At 38.3% G+C, this 19133-nt stretch overlaps 1 protein-coding gene across 1 annotated transcript in view; it reads left to right on the plus strand.

Moving 5' to 3' along the window:
- N4BP1 (NEDD4 binding protein 1) overlaps positions 1-19133 on the plus strand; it is a 67622-nt gene that overhangs the window by 33632 nt on the left and 14857 nt on the right. The window contains exon 2 of the mRNA XM_003262977.3: positions 14104-15794. Within this exon, the coding sequence (XP_003263025.3) occupies positions 14104-15794 (1691 nt within the window). The remainder of the gene's footprint in view (positions 1-14103; positions 15795-19133) is intronic.

The following is a 19133-nucleotide window of genomic DNA, read 5'->3' on the forward strand; positions in this document are numbered from 1 at the left end:
GGGATAGCATCTAGAGTAGACACAGTATGGCAGCTGATCCTGTCTCTAGGAGTACACTCAGAGTGACCATGCAGGGAAGTCCTTTCCTATGGGGCAGATAAGCACCCTTCTAGGAATGAACTTCATAGACATTTTAGAGATGAGGTTAAAGAAAAAGATGGAACAGACAGCAAATGTTGAAATTATATTGGGGAAAAATGGCTAAGAAAGGCATTATTAATTTGATAGCAATCTTACTAATACAGATGGCTAGAGACCTAAAATAGACCTGTTATAGACTAACAGATTAATGATTAAAAGTTTGTTTTTTTCTGAGGCTTTTGTGGTACTTCTAATTCATGTTTATGCTGTAGGACTCATGTTAATGTCTGAAAGTCGTATTCTCCTTTTCTCTTAGAGATAATACAGAACACCTCTTATGAAAGAGTCTCCAAAAAAAAAAAAGTAGCATACTAAAGTGTGCATCCAGTGTTGAGAACTACTGGTCTGAACCATTTTAGAAATCCCTCTTTAATATTTTAAGAGTTTCCTTGCCTGTGTAGTTTCTCTTTTCCCAGTGACTTGTGGTTGACTTGAACATCTTACATTGTGCCATGGTGGAGTGATGTTCCTCGCAGCTGGCAAGTATGTCATACCTACCCCCATGGTAGCTGGTCTTGGGCTGCTGTGGTTTTTAACCATTGTGTCTGCCTTGAATTTGTTTTTCGCTCTGTTTGTCCATTGTCATTTGCTGTTGTATGCTCTTCAGGTAGCACCCAGTGCTGCTCCTTCTACACTTAGAGTCAGCTGCTTCTGAGAATATGCAGCCTGGGTGAAGCTGGCCGAGCCCCTTTAGTGTATGCCAGTACTAAAAAGTACAAGATGCTGAATAGTGGTGTGAAGAAACATTTCCCCAGGTCAAACCTGCATACTCTTGAGCCCCTGCTTTGGTCGTTTCTGGTTTTAGCTGTGTTTTGAATGGTAGAAGTTGCCGGGAACTCCCCTCTGGATTTGTGAAATGTTATGATAGAGTTGAGAAAAACTGAGTTTATAAAAGGTAGAATAATACAAATTCCATGTGCCATATAAAATAAAGTTAACTTATATATCATGGATATCATGCCCCTCCCCGTTTTTTTTTTAAAAGCCTGAGTAAAGTAAAACAGAATAAGAACATTGTAGGATGGGGGAGATATTTTTAACTAACATTAAAAATGTCCAGATACCAAGTACAGCCAATTCAAATGATGGGTATTTGGACTGCATTATCTTTCTTATGCGTGTAAGTAGTGGCCAAACATCTCAAACTTAATAATGCTGTATACTTTATTGTTCACTTCTGAACTCGAATATAATAATCCGTTGTTGCTACTCAGTACTTCAGAAGAATACGTTGTTAATGAAATCTGAATCTTAGGGGATAATTGTTTTGGGGACACCAAAAAAAAATGGGTTTGTGCATGTGAAGCAGTCATAAGCATTTTGCACAGCTCTTTCCCAAAACTATGCAGTTCATCTTGTGATACTAGTTTTAGTTATATGAGGAATACTGTCAGACAACTCTGTCTGTGGTGAGCCTTTCTCTGCCAGTCTTGCCAGTGCTTCCACACTTCCAGCACAGGAGACCCAGGAGCTCTCCTCTGGCCCTCTGTGATGCTTTCAGAGGATCTGACTCTTACTTAATTTTGTAACCCAAACAATATCTGAACATATTCCCCTGAATATCACTTTCTGTGAAAGGATTGTTTTATATGCTATGAGAAATCAGTGGATTTGTTGGTAAATAATACCTAAGATTGAGAATTTTCTAGTACGAAATTTCTGTAAGTTCAAATATATAATATTGACTTAAGTTGATTAAAATGTCGAGAGTTTTGTGAATGTCATTTAAAAAATGACAAAAAATTAAGGTTGTTCACTGGTCTTTTTGCAGTTACTTATCTGTCTCAACATCCAGTTTAGTTTTACGTTTTATTTTGGTTGTATAGTATGGAGAACATTTGAAGTCATACAATTAGTTATAGATTTAACATTTTCAAGCAGCTATTCTTGCATAATAATATTCAATTAAACTAATCCAGAAAAGTAACAGAGAGGTAATAGAAAATGTTTGTTTTGTGGATGAATTACTCAATATTTCATAACTGCTGACATTCCTTCTCTCAAATGTCAGATAAGAAACAAGCAAAACTTAAAATTAGGGCCAAAACTATCAGTGACACATCATAGCATGTTATGCATCCACTTGAAAATTTTTTTATTAAAAGTAGAAGGTGGGAAGTGTACCAAAATAATATATACACATGGTTTAAAACAGAAAATCAAGTAGTACTAGAAGGTTTATGTGTACAGCAGTTCCTTGCTTCTAACCCTCCCTAACTTCCTAGAGGCAACTATTTTTTACTGTTTTTAGCTGTTTGTTCTGATGGTTACCTAAAGAATTATAAATAATAAGCAGTTGACCCTTGAACAACATGAGTTTGAACTGCACTGGTCTGCTTATATGCAGATTTTTTTCCACCTCTGAAATAGCAAGACCAATCGCCCCTCCTCCTCAACTTATTCAAAGTGAAGATAAGGATGAAGGCCTTCATGAAGATCCACTTCCACTTACTGAATAGTAAACACATTTTCTCTTCCTTATGAATTTCTTAATGATATTTTCTTTTCTCTAACTTACTTATTATGAATACAGTATATAATACATTCAACATACAAAATTATATTAATTGACTGTTTCTGTTATTGGTGAGGCCTCTAATCAACAGTAAGCTATTTGTAGTTAATTTTGAGGGAGTCAACAAATTATACATGAATTTTCAATTGTGTTGGGGGAGTGTCGGTACCCCTTATCTGTATTGTTCGGGGGTCAACTATACTGCTGGGGTTTTTTTGTTTGTTTTTTATTTTGAGACAAAGTCTCACTCTGTTACCCCAGGCTGGAGTTCAGTTGCATGATCTCAGCTCACTGCAACCTCTGCCTCCCAGGTTCAAGTGATTCTCCTGCCTCAGCCTCCTGAGTAGCTGGGACTACTAGGTGTGTGCCACCATGCCCGACTAATTTTTGTATTTTTAGTAGAGATGGGGTTTCACCATGTTGGCCAGGCTGGTCTTGAACTCCTGACCTCAAACAATCCGCCTGCCTTGGCCTCCCAAAGTGCTGGGATTATAGGTGTGAGCCACTGTGCGAGCCACTGTGCCCAGCCTGTACTGCTTTTTTTTTAATCAATTGTAGACATTATTCACTTTCTTTAAGATAAATGAGACAAAAACTATCCCAGTTTTTCCAATATAGTTATGTTTTTTAGTTACCCAGTGCAGAGCCAAGAACTGTACTACATTTATGGGGTTTTTTTGGTACAACTTTTAATTTTTTCCTGAATTTACTTTTTTCTTTTTTCTTTCTTTCTTTTTTTTTTTTTTTTTTTTGAGACAGGGTCTTGCTCTGTTGCCCAGGCTAGAGTGCAGTGGCACCATCTCGGGTCACTGCAGCCTCTACCCAGGCTCAGGCAGTCCTCCCACCTCAGCTTCCTGAGTAGCTGCTACTACAGACATGCACCACCATGCTCAGCTAATTTTTTAACTTTTTGTATTGCCCAGGCTGGCCTCAAACTCCTGAGCTCAAGTGATTCTCCCACCTCAGCCTCCCACAGTGCTAGAATTATAGACGCGAGCCACCACACCCAAGCCTTTCCTGGAATTTGTATCTGCCCTGTTTTCATCCACTTGTGAAATGTGTTTTATATATACCCTTAATACTTTATAAGTATTTATTTATATCTCTATTTAGCATCGTTTTGAGGAGAACACCTCTAAAATCCTCTTCCCTCGTCTAATCCACTGGTTCCTCGGCTTGTCTGCTGCATAGCTATGACGTTTGGACTTCTAGTTGCCACTCTTGGATTGTATAACTAATTATTTCATCTCCCTTATTTTGGTGAATTTCATTGTCAGATATCTGTTTGCTAAGAAAAGAATCCATAGGAGTAATTTTATGGGTCTTTATTCTATATTGTATTTGTAATGTGGATAGGTATAGAATTATAGATTGAAAATCATCTTCCCTTAGAATTTTGGATACATTACTGCCTGCCCGTCCCCCCTCCCCCGTCATCCAGAATTGCTTTTGATAATTTGTGACATTCTTATTGTCATTCTTTTGTATGTCCTGTTCCCACCCTGCTCCCAGGATTTTTCTTGTGGGACTTTTGAAAGTAATCATGCCTAGGTATTTTGTTTTCCCTTTCAAGATGTTTCTGTCCTTTCGTTCCAAGAAAGTTGTCATTGTTCCACTAATTATGCTTGGGTTCTTATGTATTTTATTTATTTATTTAGAGACAGGGTCTCACCCTGTCACCTTGGCTGGAGTGCAGTGGTGCAAACATGGCTCACTGCAGCCTCAACTTTCTGGGCTCAAGTGACCCACTCACCTCAGTCTCCCGGGTGGCTGGGACTACAGGCACATGCCACCATGCCTGGCTAATTTTTGTGTTTTTTATGGAGATGGGGTTTCTCCATGTTGCCCAGGCTGGTCTCAAACTCCTGGCCTCAAGTGATCCACCCACCTCAGCCTCCAAAAGTGATGGAATTAGAGGCTCGTGACCTCACCCAGCTTTCTTGTGTATTCTGGTTCTGGGAAATGATTTTATGTTACTTCTGTATTAATTGCCATTGTCTCTTTTTGAAATGCTAGTTATTTGGATTTGGGATATCCTAGGTGGACCTTTAAGGCCTCTTTTCTTATTTTTCCCATTTCTTTGTTTTCATGGTACTTTTAGAAAGGTTTCCTCCCCTTTGTCTTTCAGTTTTTCTATTGATTCTTATTTTGGCCATCATATTCTTAATTTGCCCACATTTCTATTCTGATTTCTTTCCTTTTCCTCTTCTTTTTCTTCCTTCCTTTCCCTTCTTTTAGCATCCTGATTCCTGTTCTGTGGGTTCAGTATCATCTTATATCTGTTTGAAACCACTTATTAAAATTTTGTGAAGGTTTTCTTTTGTGCCCTGCATTACCTAGTTTCCTGCAGTTATCCATGTGATCTGCTTAATTGGTTTCCATCTTTTGTATTCAGGCTTTTGTTCCAGTGTGGGTGCTTTTGATGTTTGACACTAAATCTGAAATGGAAGCTCTGTATCTGGGCAGAATCTGTGAATAGGTGGGCTCTATCTTGGGTCAGATACAGCAATAGCCCCTTTTGAGGGAGCATTTGTTTTGAGGGTCTTTCATCTGGAGAATAAATCTCTCCTCTTCAGCTTGGCTAGTTGTTGCTGGTGGCCCACTGAGGAGATATGATCAACTTTTCCTTATCCAAGTGGCTGCACAGTAATCTCAATAGTATTTGACCCATGTGAATTCATCTGTTCACTTACTCATATTGGATGGGCAGCATCACTTACATTAACAGGCAAGAAGTTTCCAGTTCTGGATAAGATAGAGTAAGCTGGCCAGGCACAGTGGCTCACGCCTTTAATACCGGCACTTTCGGAGGCCGAGGCAGAAGGATCCCTTGAAACCAGAACTTCTAGACCAGCCTGGCCAACATGGTGAAACCCTGTCTCTACTAAAAATACAAAAATTAGCCACGTGAGGTGGCACACACCTGTAATCCCAGCTACTCGGGAGGCCAAGACAGGAGAATTGCTTGAACCCAGTACCACTGCACTCCAGGCTGGGTGACAGAGTCAGACTCTTGTCTCAAAAAAAACAACAGAAAAAAAAGTTTAGCAAGATTGCTGAATATTAAATCAATTTAAAAAAAAAAAAAGTAAGCACACTCCACCCTGTCAGTCCTACTGAATACAGCGACAAAACCCGAGCAGAATGCATACAGCAACTATTTGAGGACCCTGAAAAATAAATAATAGCAGGCAGATTTAGAACAAAGACCAGAATTTAAAGTACCACCAGCTGGGCGCAGTGGCTTATGCCTGTAATCCCAGCACTTTGGGAGGCCGAAATGGGTGGATCACCTGAGCTCAGGAGTTCCAGACCACCTTGGGCAATATGGTGAAACACCATCTCTACTAAAATACAAAACATTAGCTGGGTATGGTGGCACATGCCTTTAGTCTCAGCTACTCGGGAGGCTGTGGCATGAGAATTGGCTTGAGTCCCGGAGGCAGAGTTTGCAGTGAGCCAAGATCATGCCACTGCACTCCAGCTTGGGCTACAGAGTGAGACTCCGTCTCAAAAAAGAAAAGAAAAAGTATCACCAAACCAGCAGTGAGTTTACCATTTGTTCCCCTTGTTAATCCTCCAGCATAAACATAACACAGCTCCACCTGGAAGTGGAAATGGGCACCAGGACACACCAGGAAAAGCCTTCTGGTTTCTGCCCAAGTGACAGAAAAGGAAACATCTAAAACTTAGAGTGAGCCTCCCCCTTTTTTTCTTCTTTATTCTCATGCAGCCCAGCCCCAAGTAATCATGTAGTGGCAATGGAAGCTTCGATTGCAGGAGCCAAAATTCCAATGTAGGAGAACCTTTCTCTCTAATTGGAGTTGTGGGCTCCATTGATTTTTCTCTCTGTGTGTCCTGGCTGGATCCAAGCACATTTGCAGCGGTACAAGGCAATGGGTTAATCAAAAGCCCCATCTTTCTGGGTGGAGGACCAAAGGGAGAGCCCCAGGAAACCAGAAAGCACCAGGTAGATGGCAGAGAGAGAGGAGTTCAGGAAAGTGAGCCATGAAGTTGTTCATGATCCCCTTGGCTCATCCCCAAGGTACACGTGCATGGATCTGTTCCTGATCAGCATAAGAAAGGCTTTTGAGAATGGAATTAACAAAAAGACCACCATCCAAGTCCCAGAATGGCTACACAGTGGCATACATGTGGGATAGATATATAGCATTGCAGGCCAGGCATGGCGGCTCATGCCTATAATCCCAGCACTTTGGGAGGCCAAGGCAGGTGGATTGTTTGAGCCCAGCAGTGAGTTCAAGGCCAGCCTAGGCAACCTGGAGAAACCCTATCTCTACAAAAAATACAAAAATTAGCCAGGCGTGGTGGCATGTGCCTGTGTTTTCAGCTACTTGGGAGGCTGAGGAGGGTGGATCACTTGAACCCAGTAGGTTGAGGCTGCAGTGAGCTATGATGGCACCACTGCACTCCAGCCTAGGTGACAGAGCAAGACGTGATGGAGCAAGACCCTGTCTCAAAAATAAAAATTAAAAAATAGCATTGCAGGGCTTTGAAAACTGAACTGATACTGGAACCACAGCTCAGAAGACAGGTTACAGCTTGCAGCCTGAATCTAATTACGTCAACTATCTGCTAAAACAAAAGTTTCAGTATTTGTAAGATTTAAACAAGATTGAAGGTTTCAAAACATAATTTTGCATTGTTCAAAATGGATATAATTCAAAATTGGCATATAAAGGGGTAGGAAAATCTCAACTCTTATAGGAAAAGACAGCAGTGCTGAGATGACACAGATGTTGCAATTATTTGACAAAAGACTAAAATATTCAACTGGCAACTGAAAACACTCCACAGGCAATCCCAAATTCTCTTAAAACCATTAGAAAAAGTAAGTTTCAGCAAAGAAATAGAAGATAGAGGAACCAAATGGCAAAAGCATGTGATGCTGAAAAAGTATTTGAAGAAATAGTTGCTGAAGACATTTCAAGTTTGGCAAAAGATATAAACATGATGATTCAAGAAGCTCACGGAACACAATCAGGATAAACCCAGAGATTTCCACACCCAGACACATCGAAAGCACATTGCTGAAAACTGAGGACGTAAAAATTGTGAAAGCATCCAGAGAAAAGCATACCACATGTGGGGGAACAATTCAAATCACTGTGACTTATCAGAAACTGCAAAGGACAGAAGATAGTGGCACAATATTTTTTAAGTGATGAAAGACAAGAAATGTTAACCCATTTTCTTCTATTCTCAGTTTGCTGGGGAAAAAAAAAAAATGTTAACCCAGAATTCTCTATCCAGTGAAATTATCCTTCAAGAATGAAAGTGAAATAAAGCATTCTCAGTTGAAGAAAAACTAAAGAGAAATTATTGCCCACAGTCTACACTGAATAGTCTATTCCTTAGGTATTCTCCTAAGGAAAGTTCTTCAGATATAAATGGTAAATATCTGGGCAAATGTAATAGGTTACTTTCTCCTCTTGATTTCTTTAAAATGAGTTTCATACATTGAAAGAAAAATTATAATGTTGTCTGATGGGGTTTCAAATGCATGTAAATATAATGTATGAGATCACTGTAACCTAACATTGGGAGAGAGGAAAGGAACCAGGAATAAAGAAACTAGTATGCTGGTGTCCTAAAATTTTTCCCAATGGGATTTGAATTTATGGAGGTGACAGCACAGGTCAGTGCCAGTGAAAGAATTTACTACTTACATTTGCTAAGACAAGGGGACATGCCATGCCATGCAGGACCACAGGGAAAGCATCAGGGTTTGGTCAGGAGGCAGAAGCAGGCCAGAGGAAATTCTAAGCCAGAGACTTTATTGGGGCTTCTGTGGGAAAGGAAAGGCAGGGCAAGGTAAACAGTTTAGGATTAGATAGTTTGAATAATTCTCACAGGCTCTATAGGGACTGTCTCTGGTTGTCTGGTACCTGGCCTTAGGTTGATTTAGTGCAGGGGAAATATTGGCTTGGTATGTGAGAGTTAAAGAGATGAGAGGGAGCATAGCATTGGGTCAGGCAGTCTGCACCTAAAAGGCATTCTCCAGACAAGCTGGGGACCACCCCTAGGAATTAGCTGGTTCTAGAAGGGGCAGCCTCTCTCATGGTCTGAAAGGTCCCCCAACATGTCAAAACATCATATGATATAGAAAATAAGAAACATGATTAATATAAGTGGTATAGTTTTATGAAATGCTAGAATATTGATGATAAGTAGGCTGTGAAAAGAATATTGTAATCAGTGGCACTTAAAAACTATATGAAGAGATATAGATAAAAATGCAGTAGGGGCCGAGCATGGTGGCTCTCACCTGTAATCCCAGCACTTTGGGGGGCTGAGGTGGGTAGATCAGTTGAGCCCGGAAGTTCGAGACCAGCCTGGCAAACATAGCGAAACCCCGTCTCTACTAAAAATACAAAAAATTAACCAGGCGTGGTGGTGTGCACCCATAATCCCAGCTACTCAGGAGGCTGAGGTACAAGAATCGCTTGAACCTGGGAGATGGAGGTTGCAGTGAGCCAAGATCCGCGTGCCACTGCACTCAAGCCTGGGCGACAGAGCAAGACTCTGTCTCACCAAGAAAAAAAAAAATGCAGTAGGTAAATTATTATACTAAGTGTTTGTATAATGCAAAAGAAGCCAAGATAGAACAGGAATCAAATATAGGAAGCAAGCAGAAAACAAGTAAAATGGTAGACAGATTTGCCAATAATTACATTAAATGTAAATCAACACTCCAATTAAAAGACAGGCACTGTCAGAGTGTATTAAAAACACATAATCAAATTATCTGGTGTCTTCAAGAAACTGAATTCAAATATTACAGGTAAGTAAAATGTAAAAGGAGGAGGAAAGACATGTGCCATGCAAACATTATTTAAAAGAAAGCTGGAGTGTCAATATTACTATCAGTAGCCTTCAGGGCAAAGAAAGTTACCAGAGATTGAGAGAGACACTACATAATGGCAAGAGGGTCAATTCAAGAAGACATTATGTAACAGTGCTAAATCTTTATATTCCTATCAGTAGAGCTGCAAAATATGTGAACCAAAAGCTGGCAGAACTGAAAGGAGAACTTGATAAATCCACAGTTATAGTTGGAGACTTCAACACCCTTCTCTCAACAGTTGATGGAACCATTAAACAGAAAATAAATGAGGATCTAGAGGAACTCAGCACCACCATCAACCAGCCAGGTTCTAATACACATCCATAAAACATCCCACTCAACAACAGCAGAGTACACATTTTTTATGAGCACCCATAGAACTATCAAGATAGACCTTATCCTGGGCTACAAAACAGTGCTCAATAAATTTAAAATAATTGAAATCATACAGTGTTTTGACCACAAAGAGATCCAACTAAAAATCACCAACAGAAGGATAGCAGGAAATCTTCAAAAACTTAAAAACTAAATAACACTTCTAAATTTACGAGTCAAAGGGAAATTTTGAAAAATATATTGAACTAAATGAAAGTGCAGCATATCAAAGTTTCAGGATGCCTCTAAAACGGTACTGAAAGGGAAACTTCTGCCACTTAAATGCTTACATTAGAAAAGAAGAGGCTGGGCCCAGTGGCTCACGCCTGAAATCCTAACACTTTGGGAGGCCAAGGTGGGAGGATTGCTGGAGCCCAAGAGTTTGAGACTAACCTTGACAACACAGCAAGACCTTGCCTCTATAATAATAATAAAAGAAAGAAAAGAAAAGTCTTGATAATTTAAGGTTCAAGGAACTAGAAAAAGAAGAGCAGAATAAGCCCAAAGCAAGCAGAAGGAAAATATAATAAAGAGCAGAAATTAATGAAGTTGAAAACACTGACAATAGAGAAAATCAGTGAAATGAAGGCTTGTTCTTTGAAAAGATCAATAAAATCGACAAGTCTCTTAGTAACACTAACAAAGATGAGAGAAGCTGCAAACTACTAATATCAGGAATGAAACCAGAGTGTCTTTGCAGACATCAAAAAGATAAGAAAACTACAAACAACTCTACATACATAAATTTGGCAACTTAGTTGAAATGGACCAATTCCTCAAAAGGCACAAACTACCATGGCTCACTTCATATGAAATAGCTATAAGGCTATTGAAAATTATCTATTAAGAAAATTGAATTGATAATTTTTGAACTCCTATAAAAGAAATCTCCAGGCCCAGATTGTTTCACTGGAGAATTCTACAAAATGTCTAAAAAAGAATGAACATCAATTCTACACAGTCTCTTCCAAGATCTGCAAGAGGAGAGAACACTTTCTAACTCATGTACAGCCTGTATTACCCTGATGGTAAACGCAGACAAAAACAGTACCAAAAAGGAAAACCGTAGACCAGAGTCCATATAGATTCTTAACAAAATATTTGCAAATATAATTCAGCAATATGTGAAAGAATTATACACCATAATCATGTAGGGGTTATTCCAGGGATGCAAGGCTGGTTCTGTATTCAGAAGTCAGTGTAACCAACCATATTAACAGGCTTAGGAAGAAAAATAATCACAGGATTATATCAATTGATGCAGTAAAGCATTTGACAAATTTCAACACCCATCCATATTCATGATCCTAGAGAATAGGTAACTTCCTCAATGTGATAAAGAATGTTGGCAAAAACTTTCCCTGTTACATCATTCTTAATGGTGAGAAAGACTGAGTGCTTTTCCCTGTAGATCATTAACAAGGCAAGCATACCCACTCTCACCACTGCTCCCCAACATAGTGCTGTACTGTCTAGCCACTGCAGTAAGGCAAGAAAATAAACGGCATATAAATCAGAAAAGAAGAAATATTTGTAGATGACATAATTGTCTGTGTAGGAATTCCCCAGGAAACTACACATACACACAGATCCTTGAACTTTTAATAGGAATAAGTGAGTTCAGGAAGGTTTCAAGATACATGATTAACATACAGAAATCAATTATATTTGTATATACTAACAATGGACACATAGAAACCAAAATTTAAAGTACAACACTGTACAATCACTCAGAAAAATAAAATTCTTAAAACATGAAATCTCGCAAAACATGCACAGGATTTGTATTCTCAAAACTCAAAAGGCTAACGAAAGAAAGCAAGTGAGATCTAAATAAATGGAGAGAAATACCAGGTTCATGGATCAGGAGACTCAGCAGATGTCAGTTATGCTCAGATTCATGTCACTTAATTGTCAGCACAATTGCTGATAAAATTCCTGCAAGATATTTTGTAGACATAGACAAAATTATTCTAAAATGTGTATGGGAAGACAAAGGAACTGGAATAATTAAAGCAATTTAAAAAATTATAAAGAGGGAGCAAATCATTACCCAATTTTAAGAAATTATACAGTTACATTAATCAAAACGGTGTGGTCTTGATGAAGGAATAGATACACAGATTGGAACAGAATAGGGAACTCACAAGTAGCTCCCCACAAGTATGGCGAAGTGATTTTTTGACAAAAGTGCAATTCAGTGGTGAAAGAATAGCCTTTTCAAGAAATGGTGCTAGAGCAATATTATACCTATAGGCAAAAACGTGAAGCTCAAGCTAACCCTCACACCTTCTTTTAAAATGTACTAAAAATGGATCATAGGTTTAAATGTAAAACTTAGAAGATAACATTGGAGAGGTCTTCAGTACCCCAGACTTGGTGAAGAATAAAATCTATAAACTGAACTTCCTTAAAATTAAAAACTTGCTGTCACAAAACACCCTGTTAAGAGGATGGGAAGACAAACTACAGACCAGGAGAAATATCTACAAGCCACATATTTGACAAAAGACTCTTAGAATATATAAAGAGCTCTCAAAACTCAACAGTAAAGAAACAATCCAATTAGAAAATAGACAGAAGGATACTAGAGACTAGAAAGCATAGGGAGAGATTTGTTAATAGATACAAAATTACACCTCCCTGGGGAGAATAAATTCTGGTGTTCCGTATCACTGTAGAATGACTATAGTTAACAATAATATATAATTTCAAATAGCTAGAAGGAGGATATAGAGTGCTCCCAACACAGAGAAATGCTAAATGTTTGAAATGGATATGCTAATTACCCTGTTCTGATCACTACACATTATATGTATTGAGACTTCCGTGTATAACTCATGAATATATACAGTCAGCCGGGCACAGTAGCCCATGCCAGCATTCACTTGTTCTATTTGCATTTAATTTAACAGTCTGGTTTTCTTTAGAAAACAGACAAAAAATAATAGGATATAGACTGTTTCAGTCAGTAGCAACTAATTGTAATCCCAGCAATTTGGGAGGCGGAGGCAGGGGGATCACCTGAGGTCAGGAGTTCAAGACCAGCTTGGCCAACATGGTGAAACCCCATCTCTACTAAAAATACAAAATTAGCCAGGTGTGGTGGCACATGCCTGTAATCCCAGCTACTTGGGAGGCTGAGGCAGGAGAGTTGCTTGAACCTGGGAGATCGTGCCATTCCACTCCAGCCTGGGCGACTAGAACAAAACTCCATCTCAAAAAAAAAAAAAAATATATATATATATATACAATCATTATTTGTCAATTAAAAATTTTAAAAAATTGTTTTTAGCGATAGGATCCCGCTCTTTTGCCCAGGCTGGAATGCAGTGACATGATCTCAGCTTACTGCAGCCTCAGTCTCCTGGGCTGAAGCAATCCTCCCATCTCAGCCTCCCAAGTAGCTGGAACTACAGGCACACACCACCATTCCCAGCTTATTTTTTGTAGAAATGGGGTTTCACCATGTTGCCCAGGCTAAATTTAAAGAAAACTTTTTTTTAATTTTTTGTTTCAATACCAACATCTGAGAACAGCAATACTGTCCAGCGTTCACTTGTTCTGTTAGATCTGCATTTAATTTAACAGTCTGGTTTTCTAAAGAAAACCGACAAAAAAATCATACAGGATATAGATTGTTTCAACCAGCTGGAAAAAAAATCTTTTGTTAATGTTATTCTTGCTTCTTAATAAACTTGCTTTTGCTTTGAAAAAAAAAAATTAATGTTATTCTTTATACCTTCAAGAAATCTGGAAACCAAAGGGTAATAGTAGCAAAAGTCAAGATTTGTTCTGTAGTCAATCACTTGATTTGATTATCTTATCTCTTGATTATGTCATGGAAGTAATAAATTACTGGTAGCAAACAAAGATGTCTTTTCATTAGAAATGTAAATAAATCCAGCCTTGGGATTATTCACTGTGTAGCTCAGCAAATCCCTAAGATCACATTGCATAAAATGTTACAAAATACCCATCTTTTAGATTTGGATGCAAATTTTTCAGTTCCTCTAAAGATGATTTAAGCAAGTTATATCTGTTATTTTCAATGTTTTATTTAAAACATGACATTTTGTTCAAAATTACAAACATGCTTGTGATTTTTATAAAATCGGCCTGGCATTTGTAGTTACATGGTAATTTATTATGTGCTGTAAGGAACTTTTGTAAATTGACCTAATTTCTTATTTTCTCTTTACAGGAATATATTAAAGGAATCTGTGAACCTGAACTAGAAGAAAGAGAATGTTACCCCAAGGACATGCACTGCATTTTTGTTGGGGCAGAGAGCCTGTTTCTGAAAAGCTTGATTCAGGATACTTGTGCTGACCTCTGCATTCTGGACATTGGCCTTCTTGGCATCAGAGGAAGTGCTGAGGCCGTGGTCATGGCTAGGAGTCACATTCAACAATTTGTAAAGCTCTTTGAAAATAAAGAGAACCTACCCAGTAGTCAGAAAGAATCAGAGGTGAAAAGGGAATTCAAACAATTTGTTGAAGCCCATGCAGACAATTACACAATGGATTTGTTGATTTTGCCTACTTCCTTGAAAAAAGAACTTTTGACACTCACACAAGGTGAGGAGCATCTCTTTGAAACAGGAAATGATGATGTTACTGAAATTAGAGATTCTCAACAAACAGAGTTTACACAGAATGCTGCCACAGGGCTGAATATTTCCAGAGATGAAACTGTTCTGCAGGAAGAGGCAAGAAATAAAGCTGGGACTCCTGTTTCTGAGCTTACAAAACAAATGGACACAGTCCTTTCTAGCTCACCAGGTATACTTTTTGATCCAATAAATGGTCTAACCCCAGATGAAGAGGCACTTTCCAATGAGAGAATTTGTCAGAAAAGGAGATTTTCTGATTCTGAAGAAAGGCATACAAAGAAGCAGTTTTCTTTGGAAAATGTTCAGGAGGGGGAGATTTTACATGATGCTAAGACATTGGCTGGAAATGTCATAGCTGACCTATCTGATTCTTCTACTGATTCTGAAAATTTAAGTCCAGATATAAAAGAAACTACTGAGGAAATGGAATACAATATCCTCGTGAACTTTTTTAAAACCATGGGCTACTCCCAAGAAATTGTTGAAAAGGTCATTAAGGTGTATGGACCATCTACTGAACCATTATTGCTCTTAGAGGAAATTGAAAAAGAAAATAAAAGATTCCAAGAAGACAGAGAATTTTCAGCTGGTACAACGTATCCAGAGACCAACAAAACCAAAAATAAAGGTGTTTATAGCAGCACAAATGAGCTTACAACTGATTCCACTCCAAAGAAAACACAGGCTCACACACAGCAAAATATGGTAGAAAAATTTTCCCAGTTACCATTCAAAGTGGAAGCTAAACCATGTACCTCAAATTGCAGAATTAATACTTTCAGAACAGTGCCAATAGAACAGAAACATGAAGTCTGGGGTTCAAACCAGAACTACATTTGTAACGCAGACCCTGAAACTGATGGCCTTTCACCTTCTGTTGCCTCTCCAAGTCCCAAAGAAGTCAATTTTGTTTCAAGGGGAGCTCCAAGTCACCAGCCCAGAGTTCCACTTTTTCCTGAAAATGGTTTACACCAGCAGCCAGAACCCTTGCTTCCAAATAATATGAAATCTGCCTGTGAAAAACGTTTAGGATGTTGTAGTTCTCCTCATTCTAAGCCAAATTGCTCAGCCCTTTCTCCATCAACACCACTGCCCCAGCTGTTACCTTCAGTTACTGATGCAAGGTCGGCAGGACCTTCTGATCATATTGATTCCTCAGTTACTGGGGTTCAAAGGTTTCGAGATACTCTGAAAGTACCCTACAAGCTGGAATTAAAAAATGAACCAGGGAGAATGGATTTGAAACACATTGTTATAGATGGGAGCAATGTTGCAATTACGTAAGTCCATTCTCTGCAGATTATTTTATTTTAAATAGGGCTCTAAATGGTGTCTCAGAATCACAGGTATATAAGAACTATACATACATGTTATATATAGTTGATCTGTAGCCTTAGGGTCGGTTGGTGGAGGGGAATGGGAACCAACTGGTTGGAAAGGTTTTGTCAGTCCATCTTCTGGATTCATGAACTTTACTCCACTCTGCTGAATTTAATTTCTAAGGGCAAGAGAGGATAGAAAATTATCTTTTCACATTGCATTGCTCAGTGATATGTAGTATAGTGACTTTTAAGTCATTAAATTCTTAATACTGTGAGTACCATTATGTTCTAATCTAAATAAGAGAACATAGCTTAAAGCAAAAGGATTTTTTTATCTTATTATGCTGGAGTATGCCTGATCTCTAGCCAAGAGTGTGCAGTGCTAATAGGTGTGATGGACTTCTGTGGATAGAGCAATGGCAATTTCCTTTCAAAAGTAGTCAGTTTGAGCTTCATTGTGGGCTTCTGCTCTTACTAAAAGTTTATAATATTTGTTTTTAGTGAAAGACATCATTTAATGAACCTGTTGTTTCTAGTTAGCCTGTCTTGGAACTCCTCTTAGTTGAAAATCCTCTGATTTGAAACCTGTATGCTTGGGTTTCTTTTCTAAGGGGCAGTTTAAGATTGTGGCTAAGGAGAGTGTGAGGGTCAAGAGCTTCCCCGCACTGTGGACCAGCTGTTTGATTTGGGGCAGGTCTCTTAACTGTTTGGAGTTTCAGTTGCTGCAATCTGTTGCCTTCTGACCTGTCCTTGAGGACATCTTTACCATATCATTTCAACAACTATGTAAAGTCTGCCTTCAGTTTTCAAAACCAGTCACCCCATTGTTAAAAGAAAAACTTAGGGCAAATTACATTTAGCAGAGTTGATCTGCACGAACAATGATTTATGAATCTGGCAGCACCCTAAACCAGGAGAGGTTCAGAGAGCTTCACCCAGCAATGAGGGCTGGCAGTATTTATAGGCAGAAAAGGGAAGTGCCCTGCAGAAACAGCTTGATTGCCTACAGATTGGCATTTGCCTTATCCAGGCATCCTGTGATGAGGCATTTGCCTTATGTAGAAGTGGTCTGAACAATTGGCAGCCTGTGATTGGCTGAGACTCAGCCATATTTTTTTACAAAAATACTCTTAGGTTGCCATTTGTTCACATACTAAGGTTGCAGGTCACTATGTATGGAGGCACTTTTAGGCCAAATTTAATTTAATTTAACACCATCGATTTTTGAAGAAATATTCAAGGTCTGGCATTTTAAGTCGCCACAATTCAAGAAACAGGGCACCTGGACATGGAATGAGGGAGAAGTTGCCAAATCTTAAAAATACTTTTCTGAATTGCTGAATGTTTGTGTAACTTCTTTCTTAGGAGTTCTGAGAGAGCAGTAAATGCCCTGAGTTTTTAAGAATACCTATTAGGATTGAAAAATAAATGTTATTTTTGAAATATATGTTTATAGTATATTTGTAATTTTTTGTTTTGTAAATTTTTTATTAGGATTTTCAAATACACGAGATAAGATAATGAATTCCCATGGGTTCATCACCCACCTTCAACAATTACCAGCTCATGATCAGTCTCGTTTCATCCTAGCCCTTACTTCTTCCTTCACCCCTATTATTTTAAAGGAAATCTCAGATATATGTTCATAAATATTTTAATATGTATTTTTTAAAATATAAGGATTCTTCTGCTTTTTATTATTTGAATGAATTATCGATGCTGTGTTTTGCTGTCAAAAAGAAAATGTCATCATTTCAGATGTTAAAGTTTGAAGACAGGCAGCAAAAATATGCAATATGCTTATCTTCATTTCCAAATAATACTGTTTATTGTCATTTCACTTTGGTTTTTTTGGCAGCCCTGTTAGGGGAAACCCAGCAAATGACCCGCAGCTGCATAGCGATATCTAAGCAAAAATGTCACTTCAGTCACCCACACCCCAAGCCTGGAACAAGTTCTTCATTGTTACGATTTCTTGAGCCAACCGGTGACACAAAATTTAGGTCAACAATTGTGAGCAATTCTCATCCTCTTTCACTTTTCTATATGTGGAAGGATTTTCCAAATAGGAAATGCAAGTTAACATAGAATGAGCAGTGATCCTGATGCTTTTTAAAAACCTTTTGGGGTAGTTAGGGTAGTTAACAGGCATATTTCTCAGCAGGGTTACTGTTGGAATTTAGAGTGGTGCTGCCTATCCGTGATAGGATGTTTTGCAAATCTAGTCCCTCCCACTTTGCTTATAATATCCTTCCCCAGTCGTTGTGACACCCCAAACACACTCCCACATATTTCCTAATGCCCTGAGTTACAGTATCATCTCTTTTGAAAACCACCAATTATTACACTAAGAGAAAGCTGCAAGCTTTCTTTTTTATTTCTTTTTTTTTTTTTTGGAAAACTGATTGTTTTGGGAGGATTTACAGTTTCTTTGGATTCACAGATGTCTCTGTTTAAAGGCAATACTTTTACAAGAGAATGTGTTACTTTAAGAAGACAGACTTGTACTTAATTTGATGTAAATTGATCTGAAAATATCAGTAATTAAGATTTACCCATATTCTAGGAAGAAACTGCGTAATGGGCATAGAGTTTTATTTTGGAGTGACAAACATTTTGGAACTAGATGTGAGTGGTGGTTGCACAGCATTGCGAACGTAGTAAATGCTATTGAATTGATTATTTTAGTCGTGTGAATTTTACCTCAATTTTTTTTGGAAGTTGGAAAAAAAATCAGCCCTTACTTTAAATCAATTGCTTCAATGTTAAGTGTGAATTAACTTTGACTAGATTCCATGAAGAAACTGATTTGTGTTTCTTCTGTTCAATGAACTACCTCTAATACCCATAGTCCCTGACACATAGTAGGAGCTCAGTAAAAACTTGTTGATGAATTAAAGGCAAATTAGAATTTTTCTTTTTTTAAGAGGTAAAGTCTCACTATTTTGCCCAGGCTGGACTCAAACTCTTGGGCTCAGGCAATCTTTCCTAGTAGCTGAGGCTATAGGCACACCTTACTATGCCCAGTTTAGGATTTTTTTAGTGGCTTTTTACTACCCATTTGTAACTTCATGGTTACTATTCCGGTGGCCAGTTTAGATTTTTAACTGAGGCCATATATTTAATGCAACAACTATTTGAGATTTTAAAGCCGAATCACCCATTATTATGTGTCAGGCACTGTATTTTTAAAAATGCAACCTTCACACCAATTGTGAGGCAAAAGTTATAATTTATACAACATGAAGTGACTTAAAAATGTTTTCCAGGGTTACATAGATAGAGATTTGGGCCCAT

The sequence above is a fragment of the Nomascus leucogenys genome, chromosome 2, assembly GCF_006542625.1.
Source record: "Nomascus leucogenys isolate Asia chromosome 2, Asia_NLE_v1, whole genome shotgun sequence".
NCBI lineage: Eukaryota > Metazoa > Chordata > Mammalia > Primates > Hylobatidae > Nomascus > Nomascus leucogenys.